The sequence below is a fragment of the Hypanus sabinus genome, chromosome 9, assembly GCF_030144855.1.
Source record: "Hypanus sabinus isolate sHypSab1 chromosome 9, sHypSab1.hap1, whole genome shotgun sequence".
Classification (NCBI taxonomy): Eukaryota; Metazoa; Chordata; class Chondrichthyes; order Myliobatiformes; family Dasyatidae; genus Hypanus; species Hypanus sabinus.
In genome coordinates, this window is record NC_082714.1 from 6,469,398 (window position 1) to 6,487,010 (window position 17,613).

Consider the following 17,613-nt stretch of genomic DNA (forward strand, 5'->3'; position numbering starts at 1 on the left):
CAAGGCTGATATACCTTGTACTTGGTGGCCAACCTGATGCTCTGTGACCAAACTCAATCTTTCAGCTGACCAAAGGCAAAGCAGGCTTTTCTAGTTCTTGACTCAATCTCTACATCCTGAGAAGCTGAGGATGTTATTATGCTGTCCAGGTAGCAAAACTTGTTGACAGCATTGAGACGCGTGTCATCAATGCGGACAGTTGGCTCTTCGTAACTTGAGCCAGGAGCCGGTTTGTACAAAACTTACGTCTTTTTCAGGCTGGTTGACCTTGCTATCAGACTCATGTCCCGCATGTAATGCGAGCCTCCGACCGCCAGGGCCCGCTTTCCAAGTGTAATGTGAGCCATCAGTCGCTAGACCACCACTCCCAGGCCGGTGCAATACAGTTCTCCGGCCGCCAGGGTCCCACCACGTGACGGTGTGCAATGAGATCCTCCAATCACACATCCCGCAGCTTCAGGTAATATGGTCCTCCAATTGCCAGAGCCATCTAGCGTCCTGGAGTAATACGGACATCCAACCGCCATATAAATCCGGTGAGCTGGTGTAATGTGGTTCTCCGGCCGCCAGGCTACCACGCGTTCTGCAGTAATACGGTCCTCCGACCACTAGCTAGCTGGCGCTGGGGATGGTGGGTAGGAGTCGGGCCCACGTGTCGGCTCCATGGCTGCGGGCGGCCTGAGTCATTTTGCCGGTATCGCCTGAGGAAGTGAGCGGCTGGGGAGCGCGGTGAGTCCGGGGCCAGGAAAAGGGCAGCAGCGGCGGTGGTGGCACAGTGAATCCTCCAGTGTGCGGTGGACAGCGCGGTGAGGCCTAGGCCTGGAGTCTGGTTAAAGCACCGGGCTAGATTAAGAACATCTGAGGACTGCACTGACTGGTGACTCTCTTGTGTCCACTACAGGCCGAGGCCCCTGGTCGTCCTTCCTTTACCCCCGATGAGGCGGTTCCGTTCCCGCGGTGGAAGTGGTCAGCGCGACCCAGGTTCCGCCAGCAGGTAACGGCAACGGCGTCGGTACGGCTGCTGGCGGATAGAATCCCACCGGGCAACTCTGCATGTGGCACAAACTCGGGTACAGAGGTGGCATTGGATGGGTGCCGTACCGGCGAATAGGACGGAAAGAGGGAGCCAGCCGTCCCCGGTGAGGAAGGAGGCATGTTGTCCCGGTGTAGAGGAAAGGAAAGATGGGTTTCATCCCCGGAGAGGAAGGAGGTGGAGGAGGGAGTGTGGGTGCCATCCCCAGTGAAGATGAGGGACGGAGTGTGCCCTCACCGAGGAGAGAGAGAGAGAGAGAGGATGGCTTACTCGGTGAGGAAAGTGGAGGGTGGGTGCCGACCCCGGTGAAGAGCAGGAGGGAATATAGGTATCGTCCCCGATGAGGAGGAGGGAGGGTGGATGCCGTCACCAGTAAAGAGGATTGAAGGGGGATCTGAAACAGTTACTTCCCCCAAAGCTGATCCTCTTACTAACCCACTCCTCCACTTCCCAAATCAGGCCTACTTTATCATTTCCTGTCGGCCAGCATTCCTGTGCGTAGTGTCTCTATTATAGGCTATTTAATGTATTGGATCCAGAGTAGTAATAATTTTGTTAAGTGTCAGTTATGGAGTGGTACTGCACTGGGAAGAGTTAGCCCAACCCTAACACATGGAAGTTTTTGGATATTAAGCCGTGTTTGCTTACTCAGGGGAAAGGGCTGCAGGCCCTAAGCAGAGCTTCTGTTGATTTGTCATTGAAGTGTGCATGTGCACAGAGAGCAAAGCCGCCTTTTCCCCTCTAATAGACTATTGTATTTCCCCTGAGTCATTCACCTGGGTGAACCTGCAATCCAGCTACTTATTGCGTGATGTTGTCTGTTGTAGCAACGCGCATGGATACAGACCAACCTTTAATGAGTATGTAATATAATGGATCATTTTTCATGTTTCCAGAGTCAGCGTAAAGGGTGCTTGTGAAGTATGAGGTTTAGAGCAGTGATTATAGTTGCAGTTGTACGTGTTGGAAAAGGCCATTAACATCATAAAGGAACCCACGTACACTGCTTGTAGTTTGTTTGTCCCAGTTCTGTCGGGGTGAAGGCTACGTAGCATCCACACCAGGACCACCAAACTCAAAAATAGTTACTTTCCCCAAGACTGATCAGCTCCTTTACCCACCAACCCACCCCAACCACCAATACTTAAATCATTTCCTGTCAGAGTCACCTTGTGTACAGACACTTCAGTGTCTAGCATCACTTTATGGACATTGAATCTATAAAGTTCAGCATGAGCTCCCAAATTCTCAAGACCTTCTACAGGTGCCCCATTGAGAGCATCCTGACTGGCCGTATCACTGCACCACCCTTGATCGCTGGGCACTGCATAGAGTGGTACGGATAGCCCAGCGTATCAGTGGATGTGAACTTCTCTCCATTGAGGACAGTTACAGCAGCAGGTGCATAAAGAAGGCCTGGAGGATTATAGGGGACACCAGTCACCCCAACCACAAACTTGTTCCAGCTGCTTCCATCTGGCAAATGGTGCTGCAGCATTAAAACCAGGACCAACAGGCTACGGGACAGTTTCTCTCTACAAGCCATTAGACTTTTCAATTTACATGTCTGTACATTGCAATGGAATCCTAATGCAATCCATGTGTATAAGCCATCTTATAGCTTTATATTTAATGGTTTTTTAAAAAATTGTATACCTTATATTGCATTTATGTCTGCTGCATCAGATCCAGAGTACTGCGGACTCCTCGTCCCAGGTAATGTCCTTGCCCTTACCTGACATCGGGGTGAATGGGGGCACATGATTCCGGCAGCTGAAGGGAGGAAACGGTGGTAGAAGTTCACCATTCCCACGAATTCCTGAAGGCCTTTGATTGTGTTGGGTTGGGGGAAATGGCGGACCGCGTCTACCTTGGCAGGCAGAGGGGTTGCCCCGTCTTTAGTAATCCTGTGGCCCAGGAAGTTGATGGTGTCGAGCCTGAACTGGCATTTGGCTGGGTTGATTGTTAGACCGTATTCACTCACTCGGGCATAGAGTTGACGGAGGTGGGACAGATGCTCCTGACGACTGCTGCTGGCTATGAGGATGTCATCCAAATAGATGAAAGCAAAGTCCAGGTCGCGTCCCACCGCGTCCATTAACCGCTGAAACGTCTGTGTGGCATTCTTTAGGCCGAACGGCATGCGGAGGAACTCGAAAAGGCCGAAAGGGGTGATGAGTGCCGTTTTGGGGACGTCGTCCGGATGCATCGGGATTTGATGGTATCCCCAGACGAGGTCTACCTTGGAGAAGATCCGTGCGCCATGCAGGTTTGCTGCAAAGTCCTGAATATGTGGCACAGGGTAGCGGTCCGGTGTTGTAGCCTCGTTCAGCTTGTGGTAGTCGCCACAAGGTTTCCGGCCCCCTGTTGCTTTGGGCACCATGTGCAGGGGGGAGGCCCATGGGCTGTCAGACCACCGTATGATCCCCAATTCCTCTATCCTCTTGAACTCCTCCTTTGTCAGCCGGAGCTTGTCCGAGGGAAGCCTTCAAGCACGGGCGTGGAGGGGTGGTCCTTGTGTTAGGATGTGGTGCTGTACGCCGTGTCTGGGAATGGCTGCCGTGAACTGTGGTGCCAGAACCAGTGGGAAATCCGCCAGGACTCTGGTAAAGTCATTGTCGGACAGCACGATGGAGTCTAGGTGTGGGGCCGGCAACTGGGCTTCACCCAGGGGGAACGTTTAAAAGGTCTCGGCGTGGACCAGTTTCTTCCTGGGCAGGTCGACCAGTAGGCTGTGAGCTCGCAAAAAATCCGCTCCCAGGAGTGGTTGGGCTACGGCGGCCAGTGTGAAGTCCCACGTGAACCGGCTGGAGCCGAACTGTAGCCGCACCGTACGGGTGCCATAGGTCCACACTGTGCTGCCGTTCGTGGCCCTCAAGAGTGGGACCCGGTTCTCTGTTGCGGGTGTTGTAACTCGTCAGAGGTAAGACGCTGATCTCGGCTCCCGTGTCGACCAAAAAGCGGCTTCTCGACTGCTTGTCCCAGACATACAGGAGGCTATCCCGATGGCCAGCCGCCGTAGTCATCAGCAGCGGCTGGCCCTGGCGTTTCCTGGGAACTTGCAGGGTGGGCTACAGCGGCAGGCTTCTGCACCCCACCTCTGGTGGTAGAAGCACCATTGTTCGTTGGTCTCCTCACCCCTGCCTCTGGGGTTAGCGGGCTCTGCGGCCGGGCCTGGTCTGGTTTGCTGCTGGGAGCGTGGCCTGGTGATCTGTGCGACGGACACCCCACTCTCCTTGGCGTTCCACAGCACGTCTGCCTGGGCTGCTACCTTCCAGGGGTCACTGAAATCCACGTCGGACAGCAGCAGGCATATGTCCTCGGGCAGCTGCTCCAGGAATGCCTGCTCAAACATGAGGTAGGGCTTGTGTCCTCTGGCCAGGGACAACATCTCGTTCATCAAAACTAACGGTGGCCTGTCCCCCAAACCATCCAGGTTCAGTAAGCAGGCAGCTCGCTCGCGTCGTGAGAGTCTGAAAGTCCTCATGAGCAAGGCCTTGAATTCTGTGTATTTGCCGTCCGCTGGGGGCAATTATATGAACTCCTCAACCTGGGCGGCTGTCTCCTGGTCGAGGGAGCTCACCACGTAGTAGTAACGTGTGGCATCCAAGGTTATCTGCCAAATGTGGAATTGGGCTTCTGCTTGCTGGAACCATAGGTGAGGTCGCAGTGTCCAAAAGCTTGGCAGTTTTAATGAAACTGCATGAACAGATGCGGCGTCGTTCATCTCCGGTCCAAATATCGTTTGGGCCGTCGGGGTCACCATTTGTAGTGGTGTGCTACACACAGCACTGAAATAACGACACGGAGTTGGTGAGCTGCAGTTACAAAAGAGCTTTATTCAAATTCGCGGCCTCGCTTTAATTCCTTCCTGATCCCACCCTCCCCAGGCGAGGATGCTGTAGGATGCACGTATTCACAGTCCCGTCCCGCGAGCTGGCTTTCCCCCTTGCTGGTGAAGCAGGCTTGACGCCCTCTTTGGGACCTTCCTCAATGCCGGCGCGCGCCACTTTGTGAGCCGGTTCGAGTGCGCTGGGAAGTGGGTCACCACAGTACAATTGTTTCATTCTCCTTTAAGTCTGTGTACTGGACATGGCATTAAACAATCAAGAATCAGTCAAGATTCCTGCGGTTTGACAGAAGTGTTTTCTATTCTGCCATTTCACCCCCACCCACCCATATGCAGCTGTTCGCTGCTCTCCCTGGTTTGGTTCTAAACTCAGAGAATAGATTGTCTCATTTCTCTACTTTTAAAGTACTAGTTTCTTTCTGCTTGTAGAGTGATGGAAACAGGCTCTTCAGCCCATTTTGTCCATGATGACTGTCCCATCTGCCCATGTTTGTTCCTTTACTGTCTAAACCTCTCCTTATCCAGATGGTCATTAATTGTTGCTAATGTCCCTGCCTCAGCCACTGTTCCTGGAAGTTCACCGCCCCTCTGTGTGAAGAAGCTGCCCCAACATACATTATCTGTCTCTCATTTCTGACCGTAAATGTTTTTACACCAGCTGTCTGGCAAAAAGACTACATCGTTTCACCATATCTATCCTCGTGGTCTTAAATACTCTTATATATGATCATGGCTTGGTAGTGTAACGCTTTACAATGCCAGTGACCCAGGCTCCATCCCCATCGCTGCCATTTAGGAGTTTGTATGTTCTCTCCATGACTGAGTGGGTTTCTGCTGGGTGCTGCGCTTTCCGCCTGCGTTTCAGGCATTCTGGTTCGGGTTGGTAAGTTGTGAATGTGCTGTGTTGCCAGTGAAAATGTGACAGCACCGAGCTGCCCCCAGCACATTCTCACTCATTGACAATGTTTCACTATGTGTCGATGTACGTGTGACGAGTACTTTTTAAAATTAGTTGCTCAATTCGTCTTTTGCTTGTTGGTTGATGTCAGTCTTCGTTTACGTGGTGGTGGCATCCGTCAGTCTCGAGAGACCATGGATCTGCGCCGGGAGTTTCCAGGGCACAGGTGGAGAGGGTTTAATGGAGACCGGCAGTTGCCCAAGCTGCAGGCCTTCCCCTCTCCACACCACCGATGTTGTCCAAGGGAAGGGCACTAGGACCCAAGCAGCTTGGCACCGGTGACGTCGCAGAGCAATGTGTTGTTAAGTGCCTTGCTCAAGGACACAAACACGCTGCCTCAGCTGAGGCTCGAACCAGTGACCTTCAGGTTACTAGTCTGATGCCTTGCCCACTTGGGCACGTGCTAACTACATTTACGTAGATTTTCATAAATTCAATTCTGTTTGTTTGCCATAATGTCCTGCAAGAGAATGTATCTCATGGTAGTATATAGGGACATGTATGTACTTAAATTACTTTGAACTTGACAAATAAATCTGACTAATTTAATCCCAATATTCTTGGTGCCTAATAGTAAATTGATGTGGCATTATTCTAGTGGCATGATTCAAGAGCATTTTAAAGACAGGAGGTCACGGGTTCACAACCGATTCCTGAGGGCAGAGCAGCAAACCTCGGCCGATGCGAGTGTAACACTGTCAGTGCGAGGTTTAATGGTGGTTCTGCCTGCCGTCTCAGAAAAAGTGTACACAAAACTCTTTTGATTTGGGCTGAGGTGATTCTATCCTGCATTTAGCGCAATATTTATACTTCTGTCTGCAATTTCTAAAACAAATTATGCAGTCATTTGAAGTCGTTGGCCAGACTACCTTTGGCGCATTCTGTGCAGTTCTGGGCCCCGTATCAAAGGAAGGACGTGCTGGCATGAGATGGAGGAGGAATAAATTAATGATTCCCAGAACGAAAGGGTTAATGTACTTTCTGGAGTAAATGAGAATCTTATTGAAAGATCTGGACACAGTGGATGTGGGGAGGATATTTCCTGTAGTGGGAAAGTCTGACACCAGAGGGTGGTGGAATTCGTTGCCACAACCGTCTGTGGAGGCCAAGTCATTGGGTATATTTAAAATGGAGGTTGATAGGTTCTTGATTAGTCAGGGTGTCAAAGATTGGGGGGAGAAGGCAAGAGAATGAGGTTGAGATAAATCTACCATGGTGAAACAGGCTTGATGGGCCAAATGGCCTAATTCTGATCTTAGCTTTTTGCTGTTTGTCAGTTGGTAGTGATGTGTTTGCTACATTACAGCAGTGACCAAAGTTACTTACTGTAATAAGACACAACAGCCTGAGCACATGACAATGCCAGGAATATTCAAGCCCATTTCTTACTTCGTCTGTCCTGGATATGGGATCAAACTGGTAACAAACCTGCTGACTGAAGAGGTCTGTGGGGAAAGAGTTAAGATGACACATTTCAAAGCAGTTATTTGGACATAATTTGTAAATATAATGGGTTAACACAAGACCTTGGTTGTTGGGTAATACGTGAAGGTCGGGAGAAATTGAGCTCACGCACACGTGCGCTAGCAGTTCATTCCATGCTCTCCACCTTCTGAGTAAAGAAGATCCCCCTCATGTTCCCCTTAGATTTCTCACCTTTCACCCTTAACCCATAACCTCTAGTTGTAATCCTAACCAACCTCAGTAGAAAAAGCCTACTTGTGTTTACCCTATCTATACCTCTCATAATTTTTATTTCTCTATCAAATCTCTCAATCTTTTACGTTTTAAAGACTATAGTCCTAAACCATTCAGTCTTTCATTATAACTCAGGTCCTCCAGACCCGGCAATGACCTTGTAAACTTTCTCTGTACTCTTTCAACCTTGTTCACATCTTTCCTGTAGGTAGGTGACCAAAACTGCTCACAATACTCCAAATTGGGCCTCACCAACATCTTACACAACTTCAGCATAATGTCCCATCTCCTGTACTCAATACATTGATTTATGAAGGGCAATGTGCCAAAAGCTTTCTTTACGAGCCTCTCTACCCGTGATGCCACTTTCAACAAGTTATGTACCTGTATTCCCAGACCCAATTTGTTTTCACAGATTCACTTTATTTTATTTACTTGATTCAAAGGAGGTTTGTGAAAATGATTCCGGGTTTGAAAGACTTGTCAAATGAAGAGTGTTTGATGTCTCTGGGCCTGTACTGACTGGAATTCAGAAGAATGAGGGGTGGGGGGGGGGGGGGTGGAATCTCATTGAAACCTATCAAATGTTGAAAAGCCTTGATAATAGATATGGAGAGGATGTTTCCTATGGTGGGGGAGTCTAGGGCCAGAGAACACAGCCTCAAAATAGAGGGCCATCTATTGGCCAGTGGGTGGTGAAGTTGTGGAATTTGTTGCCCCAGATAGCTGTGGAGTCCAAATCATTGTGTATATGTAAGGCAGAGGTTGATAGATTCGTGGTTGGTCAGGGCATGAAGGGATACAGGGGGAAGGCGGGGGATTGGGGCTGAGGGGGAAAGTGGATCAGCCATGATGAAATGACAGAGTGGATGCGATGGGCCAAATGGCCTAATTCTGCTGCTGTATCTTATGGTCTTTATTTATCACCTGTACTTTGACACATAAATGCATAAACGATAAATGCATCCTTTGTGTCAGTGACCTACACAGTCCGGGGATGTGCTGGGGGCAGCCCACCACCATGCCCATGCTTCTGGTGCCAACACACCCAATCCTGTACGTCTGGAAATTGGGAGGAAACCGGAGCAGCCGGAGGAATCTCACACGGTCAGTGGGATAACGTACAGACTGCGGCGGGAATTGAACCCGAATCACTTGTGCTGGCCGCTACATTACAGTACTGCTCTGCACATTAGTTTCAGAGGCTCCTCGACCGCCATCTATTCTGGCTTGGTGAATCCTCCGATCTGGTCAGCCTTGGAGATCTCTGCTGGGGGAGGGTAGTGGGCAGATGGAGAGCTGAATTTCTTAGTAACCTGCCTCTACCATTCCAGGTGTGGGAGCATAGACCGGCCAGCAGCAAGCAGCCCGGCGCTCCTCTATCGGCATGGCAACCGAAGACGATGACCCAGTTGTACAAGAGGTGAGTGAACCTCCAGAGCTTCCTCAGTAACGGCGGCGATGCTGTCCCCAGCTCCTGGCAGGTTTAGAACCTTGGCACAGTACGAGCTCTGTGCTAACCTACGTAAAGATCAGTTTTATTTGTCAGGTGTACTTCAAAATGTGCAGTGAAGTGCATCCTTTGTGTCAGCAACACAGTCCGAGGACGTGCTGGGGGCAGTCCGCAAGTGTTGCCTTGCTTCCGACGCCAACACAGCGTGCCCACTACTCACTGACCCTAACCTGTACGTGTTTGGGAGGAAAGCCACATGGTCACAGGGAGAACGTACAAGCTCATTACCAACAGTGGCGGGAATTGAAATCTAACTGCTGATACTGTACTGTTGCGCTAACTGCTGCGCCTTCTTGCCACTTCTATAAACTTTCTCAAATCATTCTAACCCTTCCCTCCTACACAGCCCAGAATCCTCCGTTTCTCCTCCCTCTACGTGCCTGAGTCTTAATTGTCCTGAATGTATCTGGCTCTACCACCAACCTTGGCTGTGCGTTCCACACATTCACCAGTCTCTGTGACGCAGTCATTGTACTCTCCTCCAAGCTCTTTAAATGGATGTCCTCTGCTATAGGTCACCTGGTTCATGCTTCTCTGATAGGCCTTCAGTTCTCAGTCTCCCAGCTGTGCGTCACTATCTACTGTTTCTGTATGCTCAGTTGTCATTATCCACAAGAGTTTGGACTATGGATTCCCACTGAATTACAACCAAGGCTCTCTCCGGTGTGCTTTGGTGGGAGTGTTATGGATCGTGTAGAAGGTTGTCGTGGGTTACACCAGGACATTGACAAGATGCAGAGCTGGGCTGAGAAGTGGCAGATGGAGTTCAATACAGAAAAGTGTAAAGAGTTGACAGCCAGAGATTTTTTCCTGGGGAATAAGTAACCATACGAGGGGGTATAATTTTGAGTGGAGGGAAGTATTGGGGGGGCAGTATCAAGTCTTAGATGGGCACATGGAAGAAAGAAAAATAGAGTTCCATGTGGGAGGGAAGGGTTAGGAGTAGGTTAAAAGATCGACACAACATTACAGGCTTAAGCTGTTCTATGTTCACTCAATACAAAATCATTTAACCAAAACTATATCGATGCTTCCAGACTGCAATGTGTTTTAAAATGGAGACGCAAAAGATTCTGCAGACGTTGGAATTCTAGAGCTGCACACAAAATGCTAGAGGATCTCAGCAGGTCAGGCAGCATCTATGGAGGGGAATAAACAGTCGACGTATTGGGCAAAGATCCTTCATCAGGACTGCATGAAGGGCTTTGACCTGAACTGTTGATGGTTCATTTCCCTCCATAGATATTGCCGGACCCGCTGAGTTCCTTCAGCGTTTTCATTTGTGGACAAGGCTGAACGACAGTTCAGTGTGGGCTGGAAGAGCGAAAGGGCCTGTTTCTGTGCTACAGTTCTCTGACTTATCAGTCACCTTCCTTAAAGGATCTGTGTCGCCATTCTGAGGGCGGTCACTCCTCTGGCTGAATTATCATTTGGATTACAGAAGCTTTGGTTTTAAGTGGCTGCTGGAAGGAATGAAGTGTGCTTGCAGGAGAAGTTGTGTGCAGTCTGCCAGCACCCACGGTAATACATCTCTCCTTTCTCCGCAGATCGATGTGCACCTGGCCAAGAGTCTGGCCGAGAAGCTCTACCTGTTCCAGGTGTGTGTCTCGTCGAGCCCCTTCTCTGTGCCCTTCATCTCTTTTTTATATTAAAGTTAAGCCTGCCCACCAACATTCTTTCTCTCGTCTGCAGTACCCGGTGCGCCCAGCAACAATGAAGTATGATGACGTCACCCACTTGTCCGCGAGGATAAAGCCTAAACAACAGAAGGTGAGTCTCCTCTTCTGCCATGATCCCATTGCCCTGGCAGTCAGTGGATGACCCTGCTGAGGGGGTGATTTTGCTCTTTGAGTGTGGCATCCGGCCTACCCAGCCTGTGGCAGAGGTAACTGTTGAGCTCGGCTCGCGTGCGCTCCTCTGGGCCAGTGGAGTGAGAGATGGCTGAGCCGTTTCAAAGGCAGGTTATCTCAGCAGACCAGCGGTGGGTGTACTGCTTTCCTTCTGCAGTTGATTAATGGTTAAAAGGTGATGGCACACATGGAAGAAAGACAACACCAGATTGTGTATCTGTACTTTGGTCTGACTGAAAATTTCTACTAAATAACAAAATGGCTGCCCTCCTGATGTAATTGAACTAAATTTCAAAATTAAAGGTGACAGGGCTTCGCTTCAAAATAAAAATCGGAACGGGGGTCTGAGAGGGTGAGTAATTTCAAGTTTCTCGATATACACATCACTGAAGATCTCACCTGGACTGTACACTCTGGTTTTGTGGCAAAAAACAGCACAACAGCCTTCCTGCCACTTCAGCCGACTGAAAAAGTTCAGCATGATCCCCTAAGTCTTCAAAACCTTCAGAGGCACCATTGAGAGCATCCTGACTGGCTGTATCGCCAACCTTGATCGCTGGGCACTGCAGAGAGTGGTACGGATAGCCAGCGTATCTGTGGAAGTGAACTTCCCTCCACTGAGGACTTTTCCAGCTGCAGCTGTGTAAAGAAGGCTGGAAGATCATTGGGGACACAGTCACCCCAACCATAAACTGTTTCAGCTACTCCCATCTGGCAAACAATACTGCAGCATTAAAGCCAACAGGGTATGGGGCAGCTTCTTTCTACAAGCCATTAGACTTTTCAATTCACGTATCTGTACATTGCGCGAGGATTTTTACTCCCTCACTTGGGAATTCAATGTAGAACATGAATGCTGATTCTTCTCCTTCACATCCCCTCCCCACTGGCTCTGCCACCGTTTTTATTAATTTAATTTATTTAGAGATACAACACTGTGACCGGCCCTTCCAGCTCAATGAACTGAATTACATCCACATTACCAAATAATGTACTGACCCGAATGTCGGGGGAAACCGGAGCACCCAGAGGAAGTGCATCCAGTGGCAGGGAGAATGTACAAACTCCTTCCAGACAGCGGTGGGAATTAAACTGGGTTTCTGGTGTTGTAATAGTCATACACTAACCACTACAGTACGACGCCTCCACCTACTGCTCCCTCTTCTTAGTATTTCAGAGGATGTTTCCAAGAATGGGGATGTCTAGAACAAGAGAAAAGCTACCGATGCTGGAAATTTGAACAACACACACAAAATACTATAGGAAGTCAGCAGGCCAGTCAGCATTTTGCATGGGAAAGTCTAGAGCAGCAGTTCCCAACCATTAGCCAAGGGGTCTGTGGACCGTGGGTTGGGAACTCCTGGGCTAGAACCAGTGGGCACTGCCTGTGATTAGAAGAGTGTCCCAAGATGCACCATCTTGGTGGCGTACAGCAGCATTCTGTGGGAAGCTCATGAAACTGCTATAGCTATTCTACTAAATATGCTTCTGGACTACAATCACTAATTTTCTTTTCGAGGTGTGCCATCCGCCATCTAAGCGGTCTCCTGAAGGATTTGGCTAACAGGAATCTCTGGGATGCAGAGCCTGAAGGCCCCCACCCCGAACTGAAAGGTCGGGGTCCGAGAGCAAAAGCTAACCGGCATAAGCACTGAACCAGATTAAAAAGATAAAGGAGTCGAGACCGAGGGTGGAGGAGCAGCTGTTGTTTTGTTTGCTTCTCCGAGTCAGCAATGGTTCCCCCAGCTGAACCCGTCCCCTCTGCCTGCATTTGACCTGTCCCTTTCACTTCGCTACTACCGTCAGGCAGGTGATTCAGGAGCCTTGCGGGTCCCGTGCCGCCGGATTTGGGAGTAGTTGTTGCCCGCAGCCACCAGACTCCTGGACCGGTTGCTGTGGACTCGGGTTCGCGTTCTGTTGTTTTTTATTGTTTGTACATTGGGTGTTTGTTAGCCTTGGTCATGTAGGTTTTTGTCGAATCTGTGTCTTGTTGCTTTGTGGCTGCTTGTAAGAAGATGGATCTCAAGGCTGTATACTGTATAGATTATAAAAATACTTTGAATGTTTTAAATTTTACAACAAATGAGGAATTTATTTAGCACGAGGGTGGTGAATCTGTGGAATTCATTACCACAGACAGCTGTGGAGGCCGAGTCACTGTGCATATTTGAGCAGTGGTTGATGGATTGCAAGGGCATCAAAGGTTATGGGAGAGGGCAGGAGAATGGTGTTGAGAGGGAAAATAAGTCGGCCATTTCTGCTCCTGTGTCTTATGGGCTCTCGTTGGGAGATCCCGGCTCTCTTCCTCTGCTTCTGATCTGTGGCAGCGTAGTAGTGGGACACTTACTGAGCCTGTGACCTGCTTCAATTCCATTGTACGTTGTAAGGAATTCTCCCCGCGACTGTGTGGGTTTGCTGCTGTTTCCTCCCGCAGGCCAAAGATATGCAGGGTTAGTGGGTCACATGGGTGGCCCAGGCTTGGTGGAGAAGAAGGGCCTGATACAGTGCAGTCTCTCTAAATAAAGTAAGTTACTCCACTGATGTTTGCTGGCTTTCCCTGGTAGGTGGAAGTGGAAATGGCAATCGACACAATGAGTCCCAACTACTGTCGGAGCAAGGGGGAGCAGATAGCGTTGAACGTGGATGGTGCCAGCACCGATGACTCTGGGAGTACTTATACAACGTAAGTAATGTCATGGTAATTAGTTCCAGTGAGGCAGTGTTGGCTTATTATTGTCACGTCTTTCATAATGTTCAAAGGGATCAGGTGATTACACAATTCATTGAGGTAGAATATATTGTCACATGTTCCAAGATGCAGAGAAAAGTTTGTCTTGTATACTGTTCATACAGATCAGATCATTACAGACAGATAGACATACTTTATTGATCCCGAGGCAAACTGGGTTTTGTTACAGCCACACCAACCAAGAATAGTGAAGAAATATAGCAATATAAAACCATAAATAATTAACTAATAAGTTAATCGTGCCAAGTGGAAATAAGACCAGGACCAGCCTATTGGCTCAGGGTGTCTGACACTCCGAGGGAGGAGTTGTAAAGTTTGATGGCCACAGGCAGGAATGACTTCCTATGACGCTCAGTGTTACATCTTGATGGAATGAGTCTCTGGCTGAATGTACTCCTGTGCCTAACCAGTACATTATGGAGTGGATGAGAGTCATTGTCCAAGATGGCATGCAACTTGGACAGCATCCTCTTTTCAGACACCACCATCAGAGTCCAGTTCCACCCCAACAACATCACTGGCCTTATGAATGAGTTTGTTGATTCTGTTGGTGTCTGCTACCCTCAGCCTGCTGCCCCAGCACACAACAGCAAACATGATAGCACTGGCCACCACAGCCTCGTAGAACATCCTCAGCATCATCCGGCAGATGTTAAAGGACCTCAGTCTCCTCAGGAAATAGAGACGGCTCTGACCCTTCTTGTAGACAGCCTCAGTGTTCTTTGACCAGTCCAGTTTATTGTCAATTCGTATCCCCAGGTATTTGTAATCCTCCATTATGTCCACACTGACCCCTTGGATGAAAACGGGTCACTGGTGCCTTAGCCCTCCTCAGGTCCACCACTAGCTCCTTAGTCTTTTTCACATTAAGCTGCAGATGATTCTGCTCGCACCATGTGACAAAGTGATTACACAGTGATTTGAGGTAGAACAAGGTAAAACAATAACGGAATAAAGTGTAACAGCCGCAGAGATGGTGAGGGCAAGAATCCATCTTATCGTGCAAGAGGTCCTTTCAAGAGATTTTTAACAGTGGGGTAGATGCTGTCCCTGAGCCTGGTAGTATGTGCTTTCTTGCTTTTGTGTCTTCTGCCTGATGGGAGAGGGGAAGAAGAGAGAATGCCCAGGGTGGGTGGGGTAAATCTGTCTCGAGTCCGTGGAGGGGATGCCAGTTTCTGTGAAGTCCTGAGCTGTGTCCACACTGTCTGTGGTGGTTACAGGCAGAGCAGTTGCTGTACCAAGCCTGTTATGCATACAATTGACGAGGTTCAAAGGGACATACGAGATTTCTTTAGCCTCCTGAAGACAACTTGCCTGAGCAGAATTTCTTTTCCCTTCCTGTTTTATTTCCAAAACAAAACTTTAGTCATAAAAATATATATAAAACACAAAACATCACATGCTTTTCTCTAAATTTCAGTTATTCTGCTGTCACCTGTAGTTTTATCCACTTAATTTATTCAGTGTGCAAAGCACCATTCCCCCACCCTTGCCTGTGCCCTGTTTAAAAACTATTTCTTTATTTAGATGGTAACAAGCCCTTCAAGCCACATCGCCCAATTACATCCGTGTGACCAATTAACCTTCTAACCCGTATGTCTTTGGAATATGGGAGGAAACCCATCCAGTGTTGGGTGAATGTAGAAACTCCTTATGGGCAACAGTGGGAATTGAACCCGAGTCGCCTGCACTGTAATAATGTTATGCTAACCATTGCGCTACTATGCCACCCCAACTCACTCCTCATGTGTTTATGGGTGTTACATAGGACCCTGCCCCTCAGTGTCCAGATTGTAGCCTTCGAGTGTCAGTGCATCTCTCAGCAAGTTCTCCTGCAGCCTGGACTGTGCATAGTGGATGCGTCTGCTTGTGCTGGGCTGGCTCGTGTACTCTTACCAGCAACAGGTAACTCGTCGACACAGCTTTACCCGAGTTCAGGTCCCCAAACTTTTTATACCATGGACCAGTTCCATTAACTTTGCGGTCTGTGTTCCCCAGGTTGGAAACCCCTCCCCTATCTGCACTTTGCATCAACCTAGCTGGCAATTTCGCACTCCCTCTTCTAGTTTGATCAGAGGTGGAGAAAGTCACTGCTTTAAGTTCCTTGGCATTAACTTATCCAAGGATCTGGCTTGGGCTCAGCACTTAAGTTCCAACACAAAGAAAGCATGGCAGCACTTCTTTAGAAGTTTGTATATATTTGGCATGTCTCATTGGAATGTACCTCTGCAGAACTCCACACAAATATACCCTTAACCTTTACCACATTTCTTCTGTACTTTTCCATGAGAACACCTGTTCCCAATTTAAGCTTCCAAGTTCCTGTCTGATAGCCTCATAATTCCCCTTACTCCAATTAAACACTTTTCTAACTTGTCTATTCCTATCTCTCTTCAATGCTATTGTAAAGGAGATAAAATTATGATCACCATCTCCAAAATGCTCTCCCACTGAGAGATCTGACACCTGACCAGGTTCATTTCCCAATACCATATCAAGTACAGCCTCTCCTCTTGTAGGCTTATCTACATACTGTGTCAGGAAACCTTCCTGAACACATCTAACAGACTCCACCCCATCTAAACCCCTCACACTAGGGAGATGCCAATCTATATTTGGGAAATTAAAACCTCCAACCACGACAACCCTGTTATTATTACATCTTTCCAGGATCTGTTTCCCTATCTGCTCCTCAATATCCCTGTTACTATTGGGCGGCCTATAAAAAAATACCCAGTAAAGTTATTTACCCCTTCCTGTTCCTAACCTCCACCCACAGAGACAATCCCTCCATGACTTCCTCCTTTTCTGCAGCTGTGACACTATCTCTGATTGACAGTGCCACGCCCCCACCCCTTTTAACCTCCCTGCCTGTCCTTGCAGCACTTTGAAGTAACCAATCCTGTCCCTGAGCCATCCAAGTCTCTGTAATGGCCACCACATCATATCTTCAAGTACTGATCCACACTCTAAGCTCATCCGCTTTGTTCACAACACTCCTTGTGTTAAAATAGACACATTTCAAACAGTCCATCTGCACGCGTCCCTTTTCTATCACCTGCCTATCCTCCCTCTCGCCCTGTCTCTAAGCTTTCTCTATTCGTGAGCCAACCGTCACTTCCTCCGTCTCTTCAGTTCGGTTCTCACCCCCACAGTAGTCTTAGCAAACGTCCCCACCAGGATATTGGTCCCCCTGGGATTCAAGTGCAACCTGTCCTTTTTGTGCAGGTCACACCTGCCCCAAAAGAGGTCCCAATAATTCAGAAATCTGAATCCCTGCTCCCTGCGCCAATCCCTCAGCCACACATTTATCCTCCACCTCATTCCATTCTTATTCTCACTGTCACATGGCACAGGCAGTAATCCCAAGATTACTACCTTTGCAGTCCTGCTTCTCAACTTCCTTCCTAACTCCCTGTAGTCTGTTTTCAGGACCTCTTCCCTTTTCCTACCTATGTCATTGGTACCACTACCTCTGGCTGTTCTCCCTCCCATTACAGGATATCATGGACATGATCTGAATCTGAAACATCCCGGACCCTGGCACCTGGGAGGCAAACTACCATCCGAGTTTCTTTCCTGCATCCACAGAATCACCTGTCTGACCCCCTAACTATAGAGTCCTGGAGGCATGGCCACTGTTGCTTCCCCCAGGTAGGCGGCCCTCCCACCAACAGTACTCAAACAGGAGTACTTATTGTCAAGGGGCACAGCCGCAGGGGTACTCTCTAGAACCTGACTCTTCCCCTTCCCTCTACTGACTGTTACCCACTCGTCTGTCTCCCTTGGCCCTGGTGTGACCACCTGCCTATAACTCCTTTCTATCACCTCCTTGCTCTCTCTGACCAGACGAAGGTCATCGAGCTGCAACTTCAGATCCCTTACGCGTTCCCTTAGGAGCTGCAGCCCAACAAACAGGGTGAGGTGTGTCAACACGTTAGGTCATGCTTTATGAGCGTGAT

At 48.9% G+C, this 17,613-nt stretch overlaps 1 protein-coding gene across 5 annotated transcripts in view; it reads left to right on the plus strand.

The window, feature by feature from the left end:
- Window positions 1-575: 575 nt before the first annotated feature.
- polr3e (polymerase (RNA) III (DNA directed) polypeptide E) overlaps window positions 576-17,613 on the plus strand; it is a 65,615-nt gene continuing 48,577 nt past the window's right edge. The window contains exons 1-6 of one of the 5 annotated variants that reach the window (XM_059978964.1): window positions 576-729; window positions 902-1,139; window positions 8,874-8,962; window positions 10,600-10,650; window positions 10,745-10,822; window positions 13,467-13,585. In XM_059978964.1, coding sequence (XP_059834947.1) covers window positions 8,927-8,962; window positions 10,600-10,650; window positions 10,745-10,822; window positions 13,467-13,585 — 284 coding nt within the window. In that variant the 5' untranslated portion in view covers window positions 576-729; window positions 902-1,139; window positions 8,874-8,926. Of the gene's footprint in view, window positions 807-901; window positions 1,140-3,165; window positions 3,303-8,873; window positions 8,963-10,599; window positions 10,651-10,744; window positions 10,823-13,466; window positions 13,586-17,613 lie in introns of those variants that run through there. The other 4 variants (XM_059978963.1, XM_059978966.1, XM_059978965.1 and 1 more) reach the window with 4 other exon arrangements.